Source organism: Aphelocoma coerulescens, chromosome 1, assembly GCF_041296385.1.
Source record: "Aphelocoma coerulescens isolate FSJ_1873_10779 chromosome 1, UR_Acoe_1.0, whole genome shotgun sequence".
Lineage (NCBI taxonomy): Eukaryota > Metazoa > Chordata > Aves > Passeriformes > Corvidae > Aphelocoma > Aphelocoma coerulescens.
Genome location: NC_091013.1, coordinates 76069679 through 76088415, shown reverse-complemented (window position 1 = coordinate 76088415; position 18737 = coordinate 76069679). Strand labels below are relative to the sequence as shown.

The 18737-nt window shown below is 38.8% G+C and overlaps 1 protein-coding gene across 4 annotated transcripts in view; it reads right to left on the bottom strand.

Moving 5' to 3' along the window:
* The window catches only part of ZDHHC20 (zinc finger DHHC-type palmitoyltransferase 20), a 49167-nt gene that overhangs the window by 10144 nt on the left and 20286 nt on the right, over positions 1-18737 (bottom strand). For all 4 annotated transcript variants that reach the window (XM_069013632.1, XM_069013643.1, XM_069013654.1 and 1 more), the window contains 7 exons: positions 16275-16369; positions 12169-12289; positions 10739-10808; positions 9589-9621; positions 8693-8813; positions 2243-2375; positions 536-662 (listed from right to left, as the gene is read on the bottom strand). In XM_069013632.1, coding sequence (XP_068869733.1) covers positions 536-662; positions 2243-2375; positions 8693-8813; positions 9589-9621; positions 10739-10808; positions 12169-12289; positions 16275-16369 — 700 coding nt within the window. The remainder of the gene's footprint in view (positions 1-535; positions 663-2242; positions 2376-8692; positions 8814-9588; positions 9622-10738; positions 10809-12168; positions 12290-16274; positions 16370-18737) is intronic.

Sequence of the window (18737 nt, the reverse complement as noted above, 5' to 3'; positions counted from 1 at the left end):
GTCTGCAACTCCCTAATGCTATCTAAGCTGACATTTTAAATCCAGCACTTTTCATATCAGATTTTTTCCCCTCTGTTGCTTATTTACATGCACATTCTTAGATGGCTTTCAATTCCTAAAGCATCATCTACAGCAAAAGAAAGCTGTCAAGTTTTTTCAGGGGCAAGAGGGGGTGCTTTTAAACTGAGGTTGTTTTGATGCAGCTGTTTGATCTCCTCTGAGTTGCTGATTTCAGCTCTATCATCAAACACTAAGACTACCACCAAAAGGTGTACAATTTTTGCAATATGCTTCTCAAAGCTTTCCAAACTTCTGCATTTAAAAGGTTCTTGTTAACAAGCTCCCTGTCTTTGAATGAAAACCATGTGCAGAGTTTGACAGCTTCCTCTTGCACATTTTCCCTGCACCAATATTTATTGTACCAGATATACAAGTTGGCTTTTCAGCTGTGCTTTATTTTTTAGTAGAAAGGGAAGCAAGGCGGAAGTCATGGAATCAATTTATTCCCTAATTCATTACTGTTCAGACTAAATACCTGGTAAAGATAGGGAGTAGCCAATACTTCTTTTCATCTCCAAAAACTTCCCTTAGATTTTTGCTGCATCCAAGAGAAAAACCATTTTTATCAGGACCATTTCGAAATGTGGGTGCACGAAATGTTTCTGTAAAACAAAAATATGCAATTCCTTAAACCAGTAAGGAGTTGGGGAACATGAAGAAACAAACTCAAACCTCTCTGCTGTGGAACCAGTGGTGGGCAAGGTGAGGTGATCTTGATGTATTATGGGGGGGGGGGGGAAGAAAAAATAATCTCAAGTAATCAGAGAGAAAAAAATCACAGGGTTAGTGAAAAATAAGAAAATCAGGTAGGCAGAACAGTCACCTTGTCATCTTTCTCTCTACATTTAACAGAGTCTGAGACAAAGCTAAGTACCATCAGCATGCCAAAGATAACCACATACATCCCTTATTCCTTGGTGACTTGCTCTCTCTTCAGCCTTCTTTGTGCAGAAGACTTTCCCTTTTAGAGGTAATTTACCATAAGCACTGCTGGACCTAAGCCCATACAGAAGAGGTTTTTCCACATCTGCCAAGTTAGGAAGCTGAATTAAGAGCATCCCGTGCTATCAGAGGAAGATGAAATCTATTACATTAGAAACAGACACAACATGAACTATAGCAAACCACTACCATTTTTCTACTCAGTCCATTTACACCCTTGGCCAAGAACTGAGAAGAGTCATTGCTCTCCCTCCACACCAATAGCCTGTCTTTTTGCATCATGATCCAGAAAGCAGATAAAGTACTGTGTTGCCAATTATGACCACTGACTTTTGGGTAAGGAATATGTTAAAAGTTTTCTTCAAAGCGAAAAGGAAACTGTGAATATTCCTTACTGTAGATATGTCAAAAGAAAAAGAATTCAAACAACTTTCCTGTCAACCAATCAAAAAAATTCTAGCAAAAAATTTCTACCTGAAAATTATTTTACTTTTAAGCAACCCACTTATTTTTGAGGTTAGAAATTTAAATTCCATTGAGAGATACAAGATTTTGACTTTCTCAGTTGTGGAAACACTCATCAGTCCCTGTCCCCCCACACATCGCAAAAAACACCCTCAAGCGGTTCCTAGCAAGAACTTCAAATATTTTAATTAACGCTTGGTTATGCTGATCAATGCCATTTAAAACATCTAGACATAAAAATTATGGGAATCTCTTATTATGTAGGAAATGTGCATCAGTGTTTTCATTTTTATTGCACTTTTACAAGCCACTTCCTAATAATAAGGTCCATTTTCTTTCACAGGATTTAGGAATACTGTTTTGTATGTAGTTCAAAATGTAGTACATGTTCATATACAGTAGAGCCTCTGACTTGGTAGGGGCTACCCAGCTACTCAAAGTATTAGAACAACAGATTGGCAAGTAGCAATTGGGTTACATACTTCACACTATATAAGAACCCAACAAAAATGCATGGTGCCTCAGAGGTCTCAAAAATACAAACAAAAGAAATGAACAGTCATCGTGAATCTGAATGCTTGGCTCTAGCAGAGGATCCCCCACAGGCTTCATTTTCCCATATGTTTCACCTTTAATTATTTACACCAAATATGCTTTTTATTGCACAGTATTTAAAATTTAATTTATATGTGATGGCGTACCATGTAGGCCTCACATTCTCACTGAATTGTCATTTTTCTGGACAAGGAAAAGTTCCATAATCCAATTAACTGACCTATAGTTGATCTGTTTTTGCCAACTAGCCAGCAGTGGTAGCTGAAGAGTGACAGTATGCTGATGAAGAACATGGCTGCCACAAAGAAAAGGAATAGTACGTGGAACTTTGCATGGGTATCTGGCAATTCATTCTGGGGAGAAAGAGAGAAAGAGATTAATATGTTAACACTTCCTAGTAACTAAGGCAGTATTGTTGCTGAACATTTCCTGCCACACCCAGTCTGCTATAGGTCTTTCACCTCAGTTTTCATGAAAGAAGAAAAGCACCAGCCCAGCTTTCATGTCATGTTAAACTGGTATACAACAGCATTTAAATCTCATGGGTACCCCTTCCCCCAGGTTTAGTATTGTGAGTGCATGCATTCATCTGTGGTTTTCAAATGCACTGTAGGAGGCAAGGCAAAACATTTGCTATACCAGAAAACGTTAACTGTGCAGCCACAGCCAAAGAGACACGGGGAAAATATGTCCAAAGTCATTTCCTCTGAAAGGGGAAAAAAGTGCAATTCCTGGCACAAGGAGTAATACTGAACCTAATTCTGAACTGGTATAATGAATGTAAAAGGGAAATGGTTGTCATGAACAAGTCCTAAACAGGACATCTTTGATTTTTGATGACCTCTAATGTTTAAGCAACCACAAGCATGTACCTAGCAAACCAAATTTGCCACGTCTGACCAGGCAGAAGTGATTCACCAGAAATCTATGTGAGAAACAACAATTTCAGTATAACCACCATAAACACACCAACTCCCACCCACATCAGATCGTCCATTCCATCCCGAACTAATTTCAGACTTCCACTTGCAAAAGGCCAATGGGATTTGTAAGAATACTATTCCAGTCTAATATCCTCAAAATCACAGCACTTTTAAGCAGCTGACCTTTAACAACATTATGAAAGCAGAGAGGCTATTTTTACTCAGCTATTTACTTAGCATTACTGCCATTGCTTTTTCCATTAGCGCATTCAGTACACCCATTTATCTACAGCTGACTTTCTTTTTTAAGCTAAAACACATTTCAATTAAGATCAAGTGCACATAGGTATATCCATTTCCCTGTACATGGCCTGTATTCACAGGAAACAGATTACAAGTCTCCTTCCTTCTGTGATGATGTAAATACCTGCCATGAATGCCTGGACTAGAAAAATTGTAGTAGGAACAATATTTAAATAATGACAGCAATATTTTACCTTTGGACAATTCTCTGCAGCTTTCCTGTGGCAAAGCTTTGCGCAAAGAAAGACAATTTAATAAACACTAGTATTATGTTAACACAAAGTGTTTGAAAACAGCACAGGCTTTGTTAAGAACAAAATGGTTGTTGTGTAAATGTGCTCTTGGATGTGCTGATTTCCAAAGCACATCAACAGCTTTAGCCCCTGTTCTCCAAGAAAATGGAGGAGAAGTATGCAAGAGCCCACTACTAACTTCCAAGGCATGAAATTTTCCACTAAAGCATAGAAGTATTGGAATTCAGATTGTGACTGGATCACTTTCAAGTGGTGGCTCAGCTTGGACAGCATGACTATACCAATTTCCTTCTTTGCTAGTTGTTTCCATCACAGGTAAGGTTTATGTGAATATTCTGTACGATGAAACTGTTCACAAAGGTCTGAAAGAGCTCAGAATACTCCTGAGGTATAAAGTAATGGTTTATTAATTACAAAATCTTTCTGACTTCAGAACATATCCATTACCATTAGATGTAGTTTCAGCCGAAGTAATAAAAAATAAATTGCCATTCTTTGCACAATTTTCTTCGTTTTAAAAAGACCAGATAACACATCAGTACAGTTTTTCTTCTTCCTAATTTCCTTCAATACAGAGCAGTTTGTAGGATGTATCTTTAGTGTAACTCCTGAAACTGAACCAGTGCTTGAGAAAACAAAGGAAAAAACAGGAAATCTGGGTTCAAATTAGCTTTTAAATTCCAAACTTTATACCTAAAGAGTGGTAATTAATCTTGGCTAAGAGGCTAGCACTTAACTAATCCATTGTAGGCAAGATGTATGGCTTTTAAATTACATTAATCTGTGCAGAAAGCTTAGGGAGAGCCCAAGCATCTACATTAGAGTACGGCAGATACACACAGCATTTTGAAAATGGTGCTGGCTACCATCACATAATTCTACAATAAGCAAATGACAAGCAGAGTCCAGCTCTCTAAACTGCCATTTAAGTTCAGTTTCCTTTTTACTGCCCATCTTATTACTTATTTACTGACAATTTATGCAACAGTCCCTATTCCACCTGCAGTAGCGATATGTTGTGTTTTACGATCCCCTGAAATCCAGCCTAGCAAAATACTCCACTTGCTGCTTATTCCTAAGCTTCATGTTGAAGCCGTAAGTCTTTCTACCTCAGAGCACATTGCAGTGTTCCCCAGTTGCCCAAGTGATTTTTGTAACTTGAATTCCTATGACTCTTTTGAAATTACATATTTAAACAAAATAATTCTCTACAAGGAATTCTCAGGACAGTTTATTTTGATACTGAGAAAGCAGCAGCAGCTTAGTCTTTGTGTTTTCTGTGGTTCAGAAAATCTAAGTTTATTGCACTTGCATCTTCCCATACCAGCAGCTCTATAACCTGGAGGATTTTTTGAATTATGCATGATTAATCTGCATGATCCCCAGGGTGCATTTACCTCTTCTGACTACCCAGTTTCAGCCACTGGTTGTAACTTCTTGAATGACAGTTGCGGAACTGAAGCATCTTTCAAAAAAGGCCAATTCTTTACTGGAGAGAAGCATGCAGTCTTTGAGTGTGTATAACAGGCTTATTCACAGTGGTCTAGCAGCAGTCCACAAGCCCCCCGCATGTGAAAAGAGAATGAAACTTCACACATTGGTTATTTAAGAACATTATGCTTAGCAGCAGCACAGAAGCAGAGATTTGCAGCTGAGAGAGCTGTAGAGTTTACAAAAGGAAGCAATTTGCACAACACAATCTGAACTACTTAGCACACAATAGGCTGAAGCCAGTCACTGTTCAAGAGTCCCCAACAAACTCCTTCACAGTCATTTGAGTGTGTATCAGGTCATAAAACCCCTCAAACAAAAAAGTGCTGTCTGAGCTTGATTTGTTCCTCATTTTTTAGTAGATAGGTCTAGCCTAATCTTGGAAAAAACCTCAGATCTGGTCTATGTCCTGAGTGTATAGGCAAGAGGAATGAGTTCTAATTAATTATGTGGAATCACTCTGTTTTTTTACTCCCACTTTTGTTAATACAACCAAAGTTTTGCAGAAGCACATGCCATCCACCCAGGGCACGTATCACATCCTTTATTTAGCTATACTCAGGAAAATTAATTTGGAGGACAGTGAAAGACACCGAAAATGACTGGAAAACATAATGGTTTCAAGAAAGAGGCAGTGCAGCAAGAGTAAGAGTAGACACAAATATAAGCTGGGAAGCACCACCGTGCACTGTGTAAAGAAGGCACCAAGCACTGGGTCTCCAGCCAGTGAGGTGTTTGTGTCAAATACATTTGGTTGAACTGACATTTTATCTGCTCATCTTTAACAACCTCTGAGGTAGAAATAAAAATGTCATGAGTATAGAAAAAGCAGTTATGAGTATAAATAAAGCAGTCATGTTCCCTTGATCTACAAAACAGATTTCAGCATCAGCATCAGGGTGCAAGCCTGTGGTAAACATTTCCAGCCAGCATACTTGTTCCACTATGGTATGCACAGGATCAAGACCTTTCTTCAGCACTTCTGCATAGAGCATGAAGGGTGCCATGTAAAAGTCTTGCACGTGCAAGTGAGAAACACAAAGGCTTTCTTCAACAGAAGAATTCGGTAGGTGTGCGTGTCTGACAATGTTTCCAAGTATCTGCGTAGGAGCATCACATCTCTATGCAAGTATTATCAACAGTGCAAAACAATGGATTGCTACATTTGTGTAGTTAGCATATACACCTCCACAACCTCTTTACAAGTTCTTCCCCCAGGCTACATTCCCCAAGAAGCAGTTCACACTTCTGTTCCACACTGGATATATCCAGCAGTTTGTTGCACAGTCTCTGAAAAACATCTGTGAGGAAGCAAAAAATACGCACTACCTTCAGAAAGTATACTGTAACATTTACTATAGTCAAGCTTTGAGGGGAAAAAACGACATTGATTTGCTCAGTTTGTTAGAGCATGGTGCTAATAACATCAAGCTTGTGGGTTTTTAATCTCCATATGGGACGGTTACTGAAGAGTTGGACTTGATGTTCCTTGTGGGTCCCTTCCAACTCAAAATATTTTGTGGTTCCGTGCATCCAGACAGCCTCCAACAGATAATGTCCAAACAGCAATCTGTCTGATACTGCAGCAGACAAAGCTGAGCACTAGAAATATACTGAAGCAGTCTACAGACAGCACGTGTCAGCAGCATTCTGCTTTGGTTTGCATACAGATGTAGAGAGAACCTTCCAGTCAACAGCACTTGCCTAAAAGCTTACATACAAGTGATACACAAAATTTTGCAAGCCTACATGATTATGGAGCTGCCACCTCCTTCTGGAAATGTACTTTAATAAATTGGTTATAAGATCAGAGGAGTCTTAGCTTTGTGGAGTGGGTGACTTAATATGAGTAAAGTGAGTCAGACCTACTCTACTGATAAGATCAGGGCATCGCCAGATTCTGTCTTGGCAGCATCCAGAACTGAAAGCAAGAAGTGCAAGTACACAACTACATTGTCTATTGTTACACTTCAGAAGTACCCCATTCTTGCAGGAAGCATTTTTAAAAACTAAATTAAAAAAAAAAAAAAAAATCCCTCTTAAGTTAACTTCCTCTGCTCAAGAGTCCACTTCATTATTGTGTCCGGTGAGCTTTGGAAGAGTCCTGCTGCAAACACTGGTATTAAATGTTTGTTCATTGTAGTCAGTTGTCCTGTGGCCTTTTTTGTTGCACTAATAATTATAAAGTAAGGTAACAAAGCAAGGGTTTGTTTTTTTTTTTTGCTCAAGCACTGACTGGTAAATGTGTAAGAGCACATCTACAGTCTCTTTAGAAATTGTGTACAAAGCACTGGAAAGCAGCCAGGCAGATGTTTGGAAATGGCACATTCACGGACTGAAAATTTAACTATTTATAGCCAAGCAAGACTGAACAGCAGAATCAGACCATTTAATTTGAAATATCTTTTAAGACCCAGCTATGACTGATAAACACATTTATGGCTTTCATCTCACAGTACTGACAGCTCAATTCCCACATAGTTCCTTGCTCTCCAGTGACAGGCTGCTATACGGAACTGACAAATTAAGAGAAACACAGTACTTTGGCAGATCAGACCCACGGGTTTAGATGAACATACACAAACTTTTTTGCACCATTTGCAACTACCATTTGCAACTTACCTAATGCCAATTGTCTCAAAGTACACCTATTTTGAATACACAATCAAGCTTCTCTAACCCTGACATGGCAGCAACCTTTTGCTGCAATAAAGATTATTTTTACTGCTGCAGATAATGACTGCTTTTCCCAGTTAATCTGACAGCAGCCAGCATCTAAGAAACACATGGTGTTATTTACTCAAGGATGTGCTTGAGACCCTTCCGCTTGCGGTAATTTTTCGCATGCTCATTAATGGAAATGGATTAAGGGAATTCTGCCACTAACACTTCAGCCTAGAGACAGGAAGGCACAGTAAAAGTTTTTGTAGATGAAAAGGAACAACTACAGAAGACACTCTGTTCAGCCTGGAATGTGACAGGAACAAAACTGATAGGAGCAATATAACACTGACATACAAGGATGGTTGCCTTCACATAAATGTTATTAAACTACTAAGTTGCATGTATGTGTATTATCCCTTTGACAACTGATAATAGTTGCAAGGAAGATGTATAGCATCCACACTGTACATATCTTAGCATTCTACCCATACCAGATCAATAAAAGCCACTAATATCAAGTTCAGACATGCCTACATAGGGACTCCAAAACAGAGCTCAGTCAGTTCCCAGCAAATTAATCTGCCTTATCTGGCAGCAGATTATCCATAGACAAGGCTAGGAAGATATAAAATTGTTATTTATATTTCACATTTGTCAGTATTTTTATATATACATATATATACTCATACATATATGTAACTGTTTGATATGGCCAGTTCTTTCTTTATCTACATATCTGTATCCCATAGTCTCATAAAAACTTGAGCTGTGCCACTCAATTTTGATGGAGTAGAGAAATTGCACAGTGTCCTCATCAAAACTCCTTCCCCCAGTTACTCATCCTGGGCAGTGTAATACATTTAATTCATCAAAATTCATAAGGTTCTCCTGCTTCAGTCACTTTGATTGATGTCATTAATGATAGTGAACCACAGAACAGAGTAAACTGTGAGTGACAACATGCTGATGCAGCCTTCAATAACACATGCAGGATTAAACAAATGAACAACAACCAAAAAAAGCCTTAGAACTTACTGTCCAAAACTTTATGAAGTACTGCAAGACTGTAGCAGCAACAAACAAACAGTACAGTAAGGAATACATTAAAAACAGGAGGAAGAATTTGTAGTTAGAAAATCCCACACAATTATTCACCCTAGAAGGAGGGGAAAGAAAAAGAGGTTACTAAGGTATACAAAAATTAAAACAAACAAAAACCTCACAATACATTCAGCTTTTGCAGAGCAAAATGTGTATGATGTCAATGGTATGTCCAAAATATTCTGGCACTAGTGTTTCAGAAGCATTTTAAGCCACTATTTAGAAGGAAATTTCTTTCCTCAGGCCAAATGATATGGGCCTCTCACGTGAATTTTGCCCCCCATGATTCTGTAGGACAGGACATGAGCTGGCAAAGCATTATGATACAGACAGTCTGCATAGGAAGGATCTCCCACTACAAACTAACTGCAGTCACCACAGAAAGTTATATGAACCTTGCCATCAATTTCAGTGGATGCTGCTTTGGTTACAAAACCACCTCTAAGTCAACTACTGGTAGCAGTGTTTTTCACAGTGATGGCAGTTAATATTTTTACTGACTACCACTGAATACAAAGTGCAGAATCAAGAAATGATTCTCCCAGTGCAGTGGGTATCTCCTCTCCTGCTAACACCACCAGTGTAAACAAAAGAAAGAAATGCCTTTTCTCACAGGTCTCATTAATGCCAAGGTTTCTCTATACATGGAGAAACTGTACAATTTGGACTCCTGGGCTTACAACTCTATGCCACAACAAGCATTAGGAACAAGATTTATTCTCACATATTAAAGAACTTCTGTGAAAATCAAGGTTTACTTCAGAAGTGCATTTTTGAAGCAGCATTTAATTCATCATTCTTATACTGATTTTATTTTAAAATAAACTTACCATGGACAGTGGTGGTCCATTTTTAATACACATCTGAAAGAGAGAATTTCCAGCAAGTTAAGACAAAAAATACATTTTCTTTCTAAGACACAATTTTAGCTTCTACAGTTTTGGGTGTTGTATTTTATTTATTGATTTGTTTCAAGTATTTTGCCCTACTGTATCTTTTTCAAGCTCTTCTTAATCATACCCACATTCTCTATATTAGAGCAGCCATTCTGTCACCCTAAAGGACCAATTGAGATTCAGAAGAGTTATGAGGAGAGTTTCTTAAATTAGCATGGGGAGCATTACTGAGCAACACCGTGTACCAGTTCTTTAAGCCACACTAGTTTTATGTGTGCCCAGAGAAAACAAATCCAAAGGATCTTTCAGGGTTGTGTGGATAAGGTATGTTTGCCTGGCATTCACTTCAACTAAGTCTACCTAAGGGCTATTTTTGCTACCATTTTGTTTGCTGCTTGCCTTTTTTTTTTAAAGCTAATAGAGGAAAAGAACAGCACAAAGGGCAATTTGAATAGTCCACATGCCTTTTTAATCCAGTTTTAATGTAAAGACAGATACTAGACATTTCAGACACAGAGACGTTCATTGTATTTGCTAACAAATTCGACTTTAGCCAAAAGATGTGTACTAGGTTCTTCAGTTAATGAGATTTCCTCAAGCTCAGCCTACTGAAGTCTCATGCAGAGCCTCAGCCTCCAGTGCCTGTGCAGACTTCCCTGATGATTCACAAAGAAAACAGGGAATAGCAGTGATGACTTTGAAATGTTAAAGGCATGTGATTCTCCTGTCAATTTTTGAGATAAACATTTTTGGCATTATTAGTAGAACACATCTGTTTAGTGCTACAGAAACAAGATACAATGAAACAGTTCAATAATGAGCCTTGCTGGTGCTGGTATCTCAGACCTACCTTTCTTTACTTTCAATCTATGATTTTTTTACTTTTTAATTAAGTTATTTTTTAATATAAGATTTGTTTTACAAAGCTACAAGCAGGTTTCCTAAAAAGTTCTGCCACTTCAGACAATAGGGCTGCACCATAATATTGTACCACTGGAAGGAACTGACCCACTGAAGACATGAACACACTAAAGTGATGATTGCAGTAAAGAGAAAATCTGTAATTCCAGATTCAGACACTTACATGTCACATGCAGAACAGTGGTGGCAGCGGTCAGGTTTGATCAGCTGGCATCGATCACAGTATCTGATTGCTGTATTCAAGTGCAAGGGTCAGGTCAGTAGAACTCATCTGATTTTATGAAAGCTTTCCCCCTTAACATGAACTGAATCTTAAAAGAGCTTCCTGCCCTCCCCTGCTACACCTGTTCTCACAGACTGTCATGCACCTAATCCCATATGACATGTAGTTTTGATTTTTTAAAGAAATGTAACATATAAAAGTATTCAAAAGAATCTCTTACTACTCCACTGAGTCCATTTTCATTTACTCTTTCGCTCCCAATTTTTCCCATCCTTCATTCTCTGGCACTGATCCCCCTTTCACCTCTGCAGAGGGTACTAAGGCATCCCATTGTGAAACTACATTCTTTCAGCAAGTCAACCTTCTGCACTGGCTTTCTCTATCCACTTCACCAAACAGTGATCTAGCAGACTGTTTAGTATATCAGTTCTTCCTCATCTTTCCTGGATATTTTTAAACAGACTTTCAGGCTTTCCTCAATGGAAATAAGACACCAGCACAGGCAGCTTGAAAGCAGAAGGAAAGCCAACACCTACAGCTAAACAGAATTGATAAGAGCTGGCAACAGCTTCCCAGACCACTCCAGGAACTTATGACTGGGATTCTCTTAAAGGAAGGCTTGTATTCAAAAGAGCCAGGTGTCCTTAGACTTTATTTGGAAAAGTCACAGTAAGCTTCAGCAATGGTTATTCTGCATAGTTTATGTTTCTGGAAATTCTACAGGGTTGCTAGTTTCAAGAAAGAGAAAAAGATAGATACACATATAAAAGCTATGAATTTTTAAAGAATATACATATGCATAAGACAGCACTTTCACAGATCATTCATATATAAATTGGAATAAAATGGCTACATATATTAGAAGCAAATGCAGAAATAGTCCATAACTAGATTTGTACTGAATTGCAGATGGGAATGAAATAACGCTTATTTGTTTTTAAATTGCAAAAGTATGTTAAGATCTTAAGTACATTTCTCCTCACGCTGAACCAAAATAGGTCAGAAAGAAAAGTTTAAATGGGGATAAAGATGATTATAAAATTGAGCAACACGTTTGAATTTCCCTATTTCAAGCTATCTTAGCTATATGTCTTTGTTGTGTTTATTTTTAATAGCCACAGCTAGAGATAACTGCTGTCATCTCTCTGCTTTCTAGAAGATAATTTTTTCTTTTAAATTTCAAGTAGTGGCTTTATGTTGAGATCACCAGAAAAAGGACTGCTGTTTCTCTCTGGGGAATTAAACACCAGGCCCAACAAATAACAAAACATCATGGCATTTGCAATATGTGCTTAATATACTGTTCATTCAATAGCAACAAATGAATAAACCAGCAACTTCAGGAGCATGGAATTATCTTTATATCTCACCTCTTGATGCTGTTGTCGTATAGATAGGCAAGTCTTTAGCAGCTCTTCTCAAAATCTCCTGCTGGGATTCTGGTCTCTCTTCTTTTTCATATTGTTCTTTATCAGCTTTTGACAAGCAGAACTAGGAGGGAAGGAGAAAATGGATAGAAGGGAAGAGATTAATTATTACTTTGTTTTCCAAGGAAAAGACCCTTTGGGTGCCCCCACCCAATGACCCAACAGCACCATGTAAACAAAGAAAAAGAATGCTACAGGAGATCCTTGGAACTCCATGTTTTTGGATGTATTTTCAAGAAAATAGTCTTTATCTTCATTCCATTATCTATAGCATCTCCTCTTCAACACAAGGGAAGGCAGAGACTCAGGGTGAGCTTTAAGGTGCAAACCTTCCTTTAATTCCCAATAAGCATAAATTAAGTAATCTGTGAACAAAGGAAGGTGCAACAGTCCTTTGCTGCTACAAGGTGCTGAAGTTCTCTTATCCCACTTCCTCTCTAACACAGAGAGGAGTACAAACCACATCGAGGGGGAAAAAAGGCAGGTGGGGGTGTGATGGGCTTCACAGTTCCAGCACAGAAGCTGAAAGAGTTTAACTGGAATTTTAACTTGGGAACAGTGAACACTAGTCTCAAAATTCATAAGTTGTATTGAAAGAAACTCCAGCAAAGCCTGTACAGTTTGAGAGTGCGTTACAATTCTGAGTAAAGCCTGACGAGCATTCCTGTTGAAGCCTCACTGAAATATAAGCCTTTACCCAGAAAAACCTGGAGAGCTTTTACTCATTTGTGAAACACTTAGCTTGGTATCCACTGAAATAGTATTTACCAGTAATCCCCACAAAATCCAGCGTGCTGACAAGGCCCTGTGCAGCAGGGGCTGAAATTGCTATTTTCTTTGGTATTTTTCTGTTCTGAAGCACTTCTAAACTCTGAGCTTCCTGCATGGACTACAAGAGCCCTCTTTATGAGCACATGCACAAAGCATTCATGGTAAAGAGTGGAAAATGCTATGTGTGCAGCTGGAACAAAAACTGGCTTAGTGTGATTTATTATGACCGTATTTTCCTACCAAAAACATGTGCGTGATTAGTTCACATGGATTTTCCCCTCATCTTGTACTTTTTCCTCTTTTGGATTACAGTCAGTTGGCAAGCAACAACGAAGACTCCACTTACAGAAAGGTGGAAGCAGTAAGACATTGCTGCAATTTCCCTGTGCTATTTCCTAACCCAGAATGCAAGTAAGATGCCTCATAGCTCACAGAATCTAGTTAAGCCTCCTGTCACATACAGTATCATCCCAGTAATTGAGCCTACCCACTCTTCAAGGGTGAAACATGAAACATGTTTAAATAATACCCTTTTAAATAACCAGACACTAGAATTAGTCTATGTGAAGGACGAAATTAAAGTTTAACATTTCAGCCATCACCAAGAGTTTGACCTCATAATTTACATTTAATCACTCAGATATTTATTCAAGTATGAAAACTGGAGATGCTCACATCAAAAGTTTAAGACAGATGTGAAACACCATTCCAGCAAACAGTGGTGCAAAACACCTTAATCCCTACTACCCTTGTGAGTCTGCTGGGTGACCCAGGTCTCTGTGACCTGCAATCAAGCAGCGGTTGCAAGAAACATGAGTACTCCCTCTAGATGACATTTCAAGGCAAACCAATGAGTGAATAGAAAAGGAACCAAATAACAATATTTAAAACTTTTAAAATTTGTCCACGTAACATCATAGTATTACTTCAAAAAATCCTGGATAGGATTTTGGTTTTCTGAAAAGCTACATTTCTGTTCTAATTTCAGAACTTAACAGGGCCATGAGAGCACAGTCTCTTAGGACAAAAGCAGGATATGATAAAAGACATCAAAAGTTGTCTGTTACCACATAGCAAACAGAATTCCCAATGAGGTTCCAGCAGTTCTTATTGAAAACAGAAAGAATCCCTTTGTTTCCTTCCTCTTTCTGGATCTTGTATAATGCTGATTGTTCTTTCTTAGGACAAATGTACAGGGATTACACTAAGACAACAGCAGCTGCAGAATCTTTTTTTTAGTTCAATAGTAAGATCACAGGATGCTATTTGTTTTGCAAGAATGGCCAATTTGAATGACTAAAAATATATACGTTTACACTCTCACACAATGGAAAGATTCTGAAGTCATGTTTGTTTTTAAGTATAACCAGCATAAATTACTCACTGGTACATTAACAGAAGGGATTTTCCCAGAGACAGAAAAAGTCGTGCAGGGTTTTTAAATTGGTTGGCTTTTTGCTTTTCAAAAATTTTTTGAGTGTTTTTTTGCTGTTATGGTGGGATAGGCTTTCTTCCCCTTCTTTTTTTCTGTTTAAAGCTAGCTGTAGAAGAAAATTTTATTACATCTGATCTATCTCCACAGTTAATATACAAAAAATTCATTACATGCCATATGCCCAAGCCATCCCTTTCACTTGCTGAATACAAAAAGCCTGCTACATAATCACTGTAACTACAGGAAAAGTACTGTCAGAATAAGTTTGCTATTAATGAAGAATTCAAGCAGACAGTAAAAGTTACTAGGCATTAGCATTAAGAGCAGCTCTAGTTCATATAGCTTTATAAAACCTAGAATAACACCATTTCAACCATATTTTAATTAGTTAACCTGCTTAACTTTACAATTTTCCTGCAAAACCATCCCAGAGAAAGCAAAAACAAATTACCCTGAAGACAAGCCCCTTTGAATTTTTAGGTTTAGCAATTCATAGAATCATAGAATCATTTAGGTTGGAAAACACATCTGAGGTCATGAAGCCCAGCCATTAACCCAGCACTGCCAAGTCCACCACTAAACCACATCCCCAAATTCCACATCTATACACGTTTTAAAATCTCCAGGGATGGGGATACCGCCACTTCTCTGGGCAGCCTGTTCCAGTGCTTGACAACAAGCCCTTCAGTGAAGAAATTTTTCCTAGAATTCAATCCAGACCTCCCCTGCTGCAACTTGAGGCCATTTCCTCTCATCCCATCACTTGCTACCTGGGAGAAGAGGCCAACCCCCACCTGGCTACACCCTCCTTTCAGGCAGCTGTAGAGAGCAGTAAGGTCTCCCCTGAGCCTCCTTTTCCCAGGCTAAACGCCCCCAGCTCCCTCAGCTGCTCCTCACAGGACTTACTCTCCAGACCCTTCAACAGCTTCATTTAGACTTTTTGCTTAGCTCAACAGCAGAATAGTGTTTAGCTTTTTACACTTTATATTCTCTGGCTTTAACATACAGATCTCCAAGCCATAATTGAGCACTACAGAGCAGTGTTTGCTTTTTCTTTGAAGCTTGGGAATAACTCTTCTCAAGAATGTTTAAGGTTGACATTAGCACTGAATGTCAGTCTTGCCAAAAACAGAATAAAAATTCAACCCCCACAGAGCAACCTATGCCTCAAACAGTTTAGGCAGTCTCAAAGCCTTGTAAAAACAAGGAAGAGAAGCGCAGTATTTTAAATTCAGTGCCAGTATTTAATCCTTACATACACACACATTAGAGAAAATAGAAAACAAGATATTCCATCTCAGGCTTATTGGAATTAATATAGTTCTTTTTCAAAACACAACTTCTTACAGTCATCATGCATTCTTTTGCTATTATATAAAGCTTCTTTATGTAGTCACGTCTCAGTGTTCCTCAACCTTAACCCTTGATTAATAAGTGGGTTCAGTCCTAAAGGTCATAAGTATACATTGCATTACTACCCTTTCTTACCCAAACAAAGGTCCAAACTGCCTGAAAAGGAAATATAAAAATGTCGTCACCTCATTTCATTTATCAGTTTTAAAAATTTCAGGCTTCAAGCAAGCTACTTCATAGCATGGCACTGTACAAGACTGCCAAACTTGTGATGATTTAAACACACATTTCATATAAGGAAATGTCATTACACAAAGCATATGGTATTTTAAGAGTAACTTGATCATTTTCATTCATGATGCACTGTCATGCTGTTCTATTTTAGATAATGAGAAGGGCAAGGTGAATCACACAGTACAAATTTCATCACTGAAAACTGTTCAGCTATTTATAAAAAAGGCATTGACACTTTTTCTAACATTGTAGTTACCTCATTAGAGGGGGTTGCAGGAGATGTGAAAATTGTCTTCCCATAGGACCATACAAACATGACAAATGACAGATGAAAAACCACAAGGTAGACAACTGCAATAAAATACAAATAAGAATTTGGTGAATATAGCTGAAAAGAACAAGAAATAAGCCTCCTGATCTTTGAGGAGGGCTCAACAACTCCACTTAGCACTCTAGGACTGTTCACTTAAAAAAAATTAAACACCCACCCTCACTCGCCAAATGTGATGGCTGTTCTACCTCAAGGAAATAACATTTTTATGATAGATTCACAAAATGACCTTGAATGCTTCCAGGGATGGAGCATCCACAACTTCTCTGAGCAACCTCTGCTTCTGCCTCGCCATTCACACAATAAAGAATTCCTTCCTAATACCTAATTTAAACACACCCCTTTCAGTTTGAAGTGATTCCCCCCTTGTCCTATCACTCCATGCCCCTGTAACACATCTCTCCCCAGCACTCCTGTAGTCCCCTTCAGGTACTGGAAGGTGCTATTAGGTCTCCCTGGAACCTTCTGTTCTCCAGGATGACAAGTCCCAGCTCCCTCAGCCTGTCTTCAGCTGGAGAGGTGCTTCATTCCTCTGATTATCTTTGTAGCCTCCTCTGGACTCACTCCGGCAGATCCATGCCTTTTCTCTGCTGGGACCCCAGAGCTGGATGCAGCACTGCAGGTGGGGTGTCAGCAGAGGAGGGCAGAGGGGCAGAATCCCCTCCCTGGCCCTGCTGCCCCACGCTGCTTTGGATGCAGCCCAGGACACCGCCGGCCTTCTGGGCTGCGAGCACGTGCTGCTGAGCCACTGGGGCTTCTCATCAACCAACACCCCTATGTCTTTCTCCCCCAGGGCTGCTTCTCAATCCATTCTCTGCCCAGCCTGTACTTGCGTTTGGGATTGTCCTGACTCGTGCAGGATCTTGCACTTGGCCTTGCTGAACTTTCCAAAACAGATTTTGAAGGAAAAAACAAATTGACAAAACCCACCCCTCAAAAACCAACCAAACAAAACAAACCACAAAAAAAAAGCCCCCACAAAACAAAACCACCCCCACCAAACAAACAAACAACCAAAACAAAAAACCCCAAAACACAAAACCCCAGAACTGAACACAGCCTCACATCCTCACTTCTGGCATGTAAGTGACTAACCTTTTTGAATAAAGACGTCACTGTAATTCTGTTCTAGATTATCACACAGTATTGATTACTTACTGACCTACATAATTCAACTTAATTTCTACTTCTAATAGAAAAAGCACAGTACTGTACCATTACAGAACGCACTGGTCATCAATGACAGTAAAAATCCCCAAACAGGGGTTTGGAGAGTACTGCACTCCAGTCATGCCAGCTGTGAGTTAAAGATTTTTATTATCCTCTTTCAAATCACCTGAGAAATACAAGCTGGAAAAGTCCTATTATAGTCACAGTGGCAACAAAATGTAGCTGGCTTTAGCAGGGAGCTCAGACGATTTACTAATGAGTCTGTATTATATGGCTGTCTTAAAGACCAGAAATCCAGACCTTATGACCCAGGAAGCTCCTTCCACTCTTGTTTCCTCTAATGGTTTCTTTTATCACTTGTCAAGAGGAAACAGATCAGTTGTGCCAGAACAGCAAGTCTTAGAAAAGTCATATTAAATATTTATATTATCTTCAGTTGCAGTAAGTAGGAAACCTGACCTACTTTTCTGTACAGATAGAATCCTTTAGGAAGCTGCATGATGTACTTCATGGATGGCAAAAAAGGTTCAAAACTTTGGGAACTTCCAACAGCTCAGAAAATGATTGTGCACAGTCAGAGAAGACATGGCTTTAATTTATCATCTTTCAGGATTTTCACTGTTTATTGCAATGAAAACAAAAAACTGCATTTGAGTTTTCTTCAGAAAATTATGCTTTTTACTTTGCCTCTGATTCCTCCAACCTTAGAGGCAGATTTGGCAGATTTTCAGCTGTGGAGCTTACTGAAAAAGCAACAAACAAAACCTTTTTCTAAAGTCATCCTAAAACTGTCTCCTAATAGGAAAGAAATTGTGTATTACTGTAGTAGGCACTACATAATTAGGAATTGTCTTTCATTAAAAATATACTGTACATTCAAACACATGGTTAAGCAATTAAAGCATGAGAAAATGGTTTGGAAGAGAGGAGAGAAGGATGTGAAACTGGAGTGGAATCAGTGGCACACACCAGAACTTAGGTGGAAAAGAGGGCGAGAGAAATTGAATAGAAGGAAAGAGGAAATGAGATATAGGGGAGGGCAAGGCACAGCAAAACTCACACAGTAAACAGTTCTATTCTGTCCATAAAAATCACCCCAGAATTCAGATTCTTTTGAAGGATTATTTTTAGTGCACACACAGTGCATCAAACATCAGAACCTCAAAGCTTTGTCAGGCTGTAAATGCCCCTAAAAAACACAGAATAAGAGGGACCATG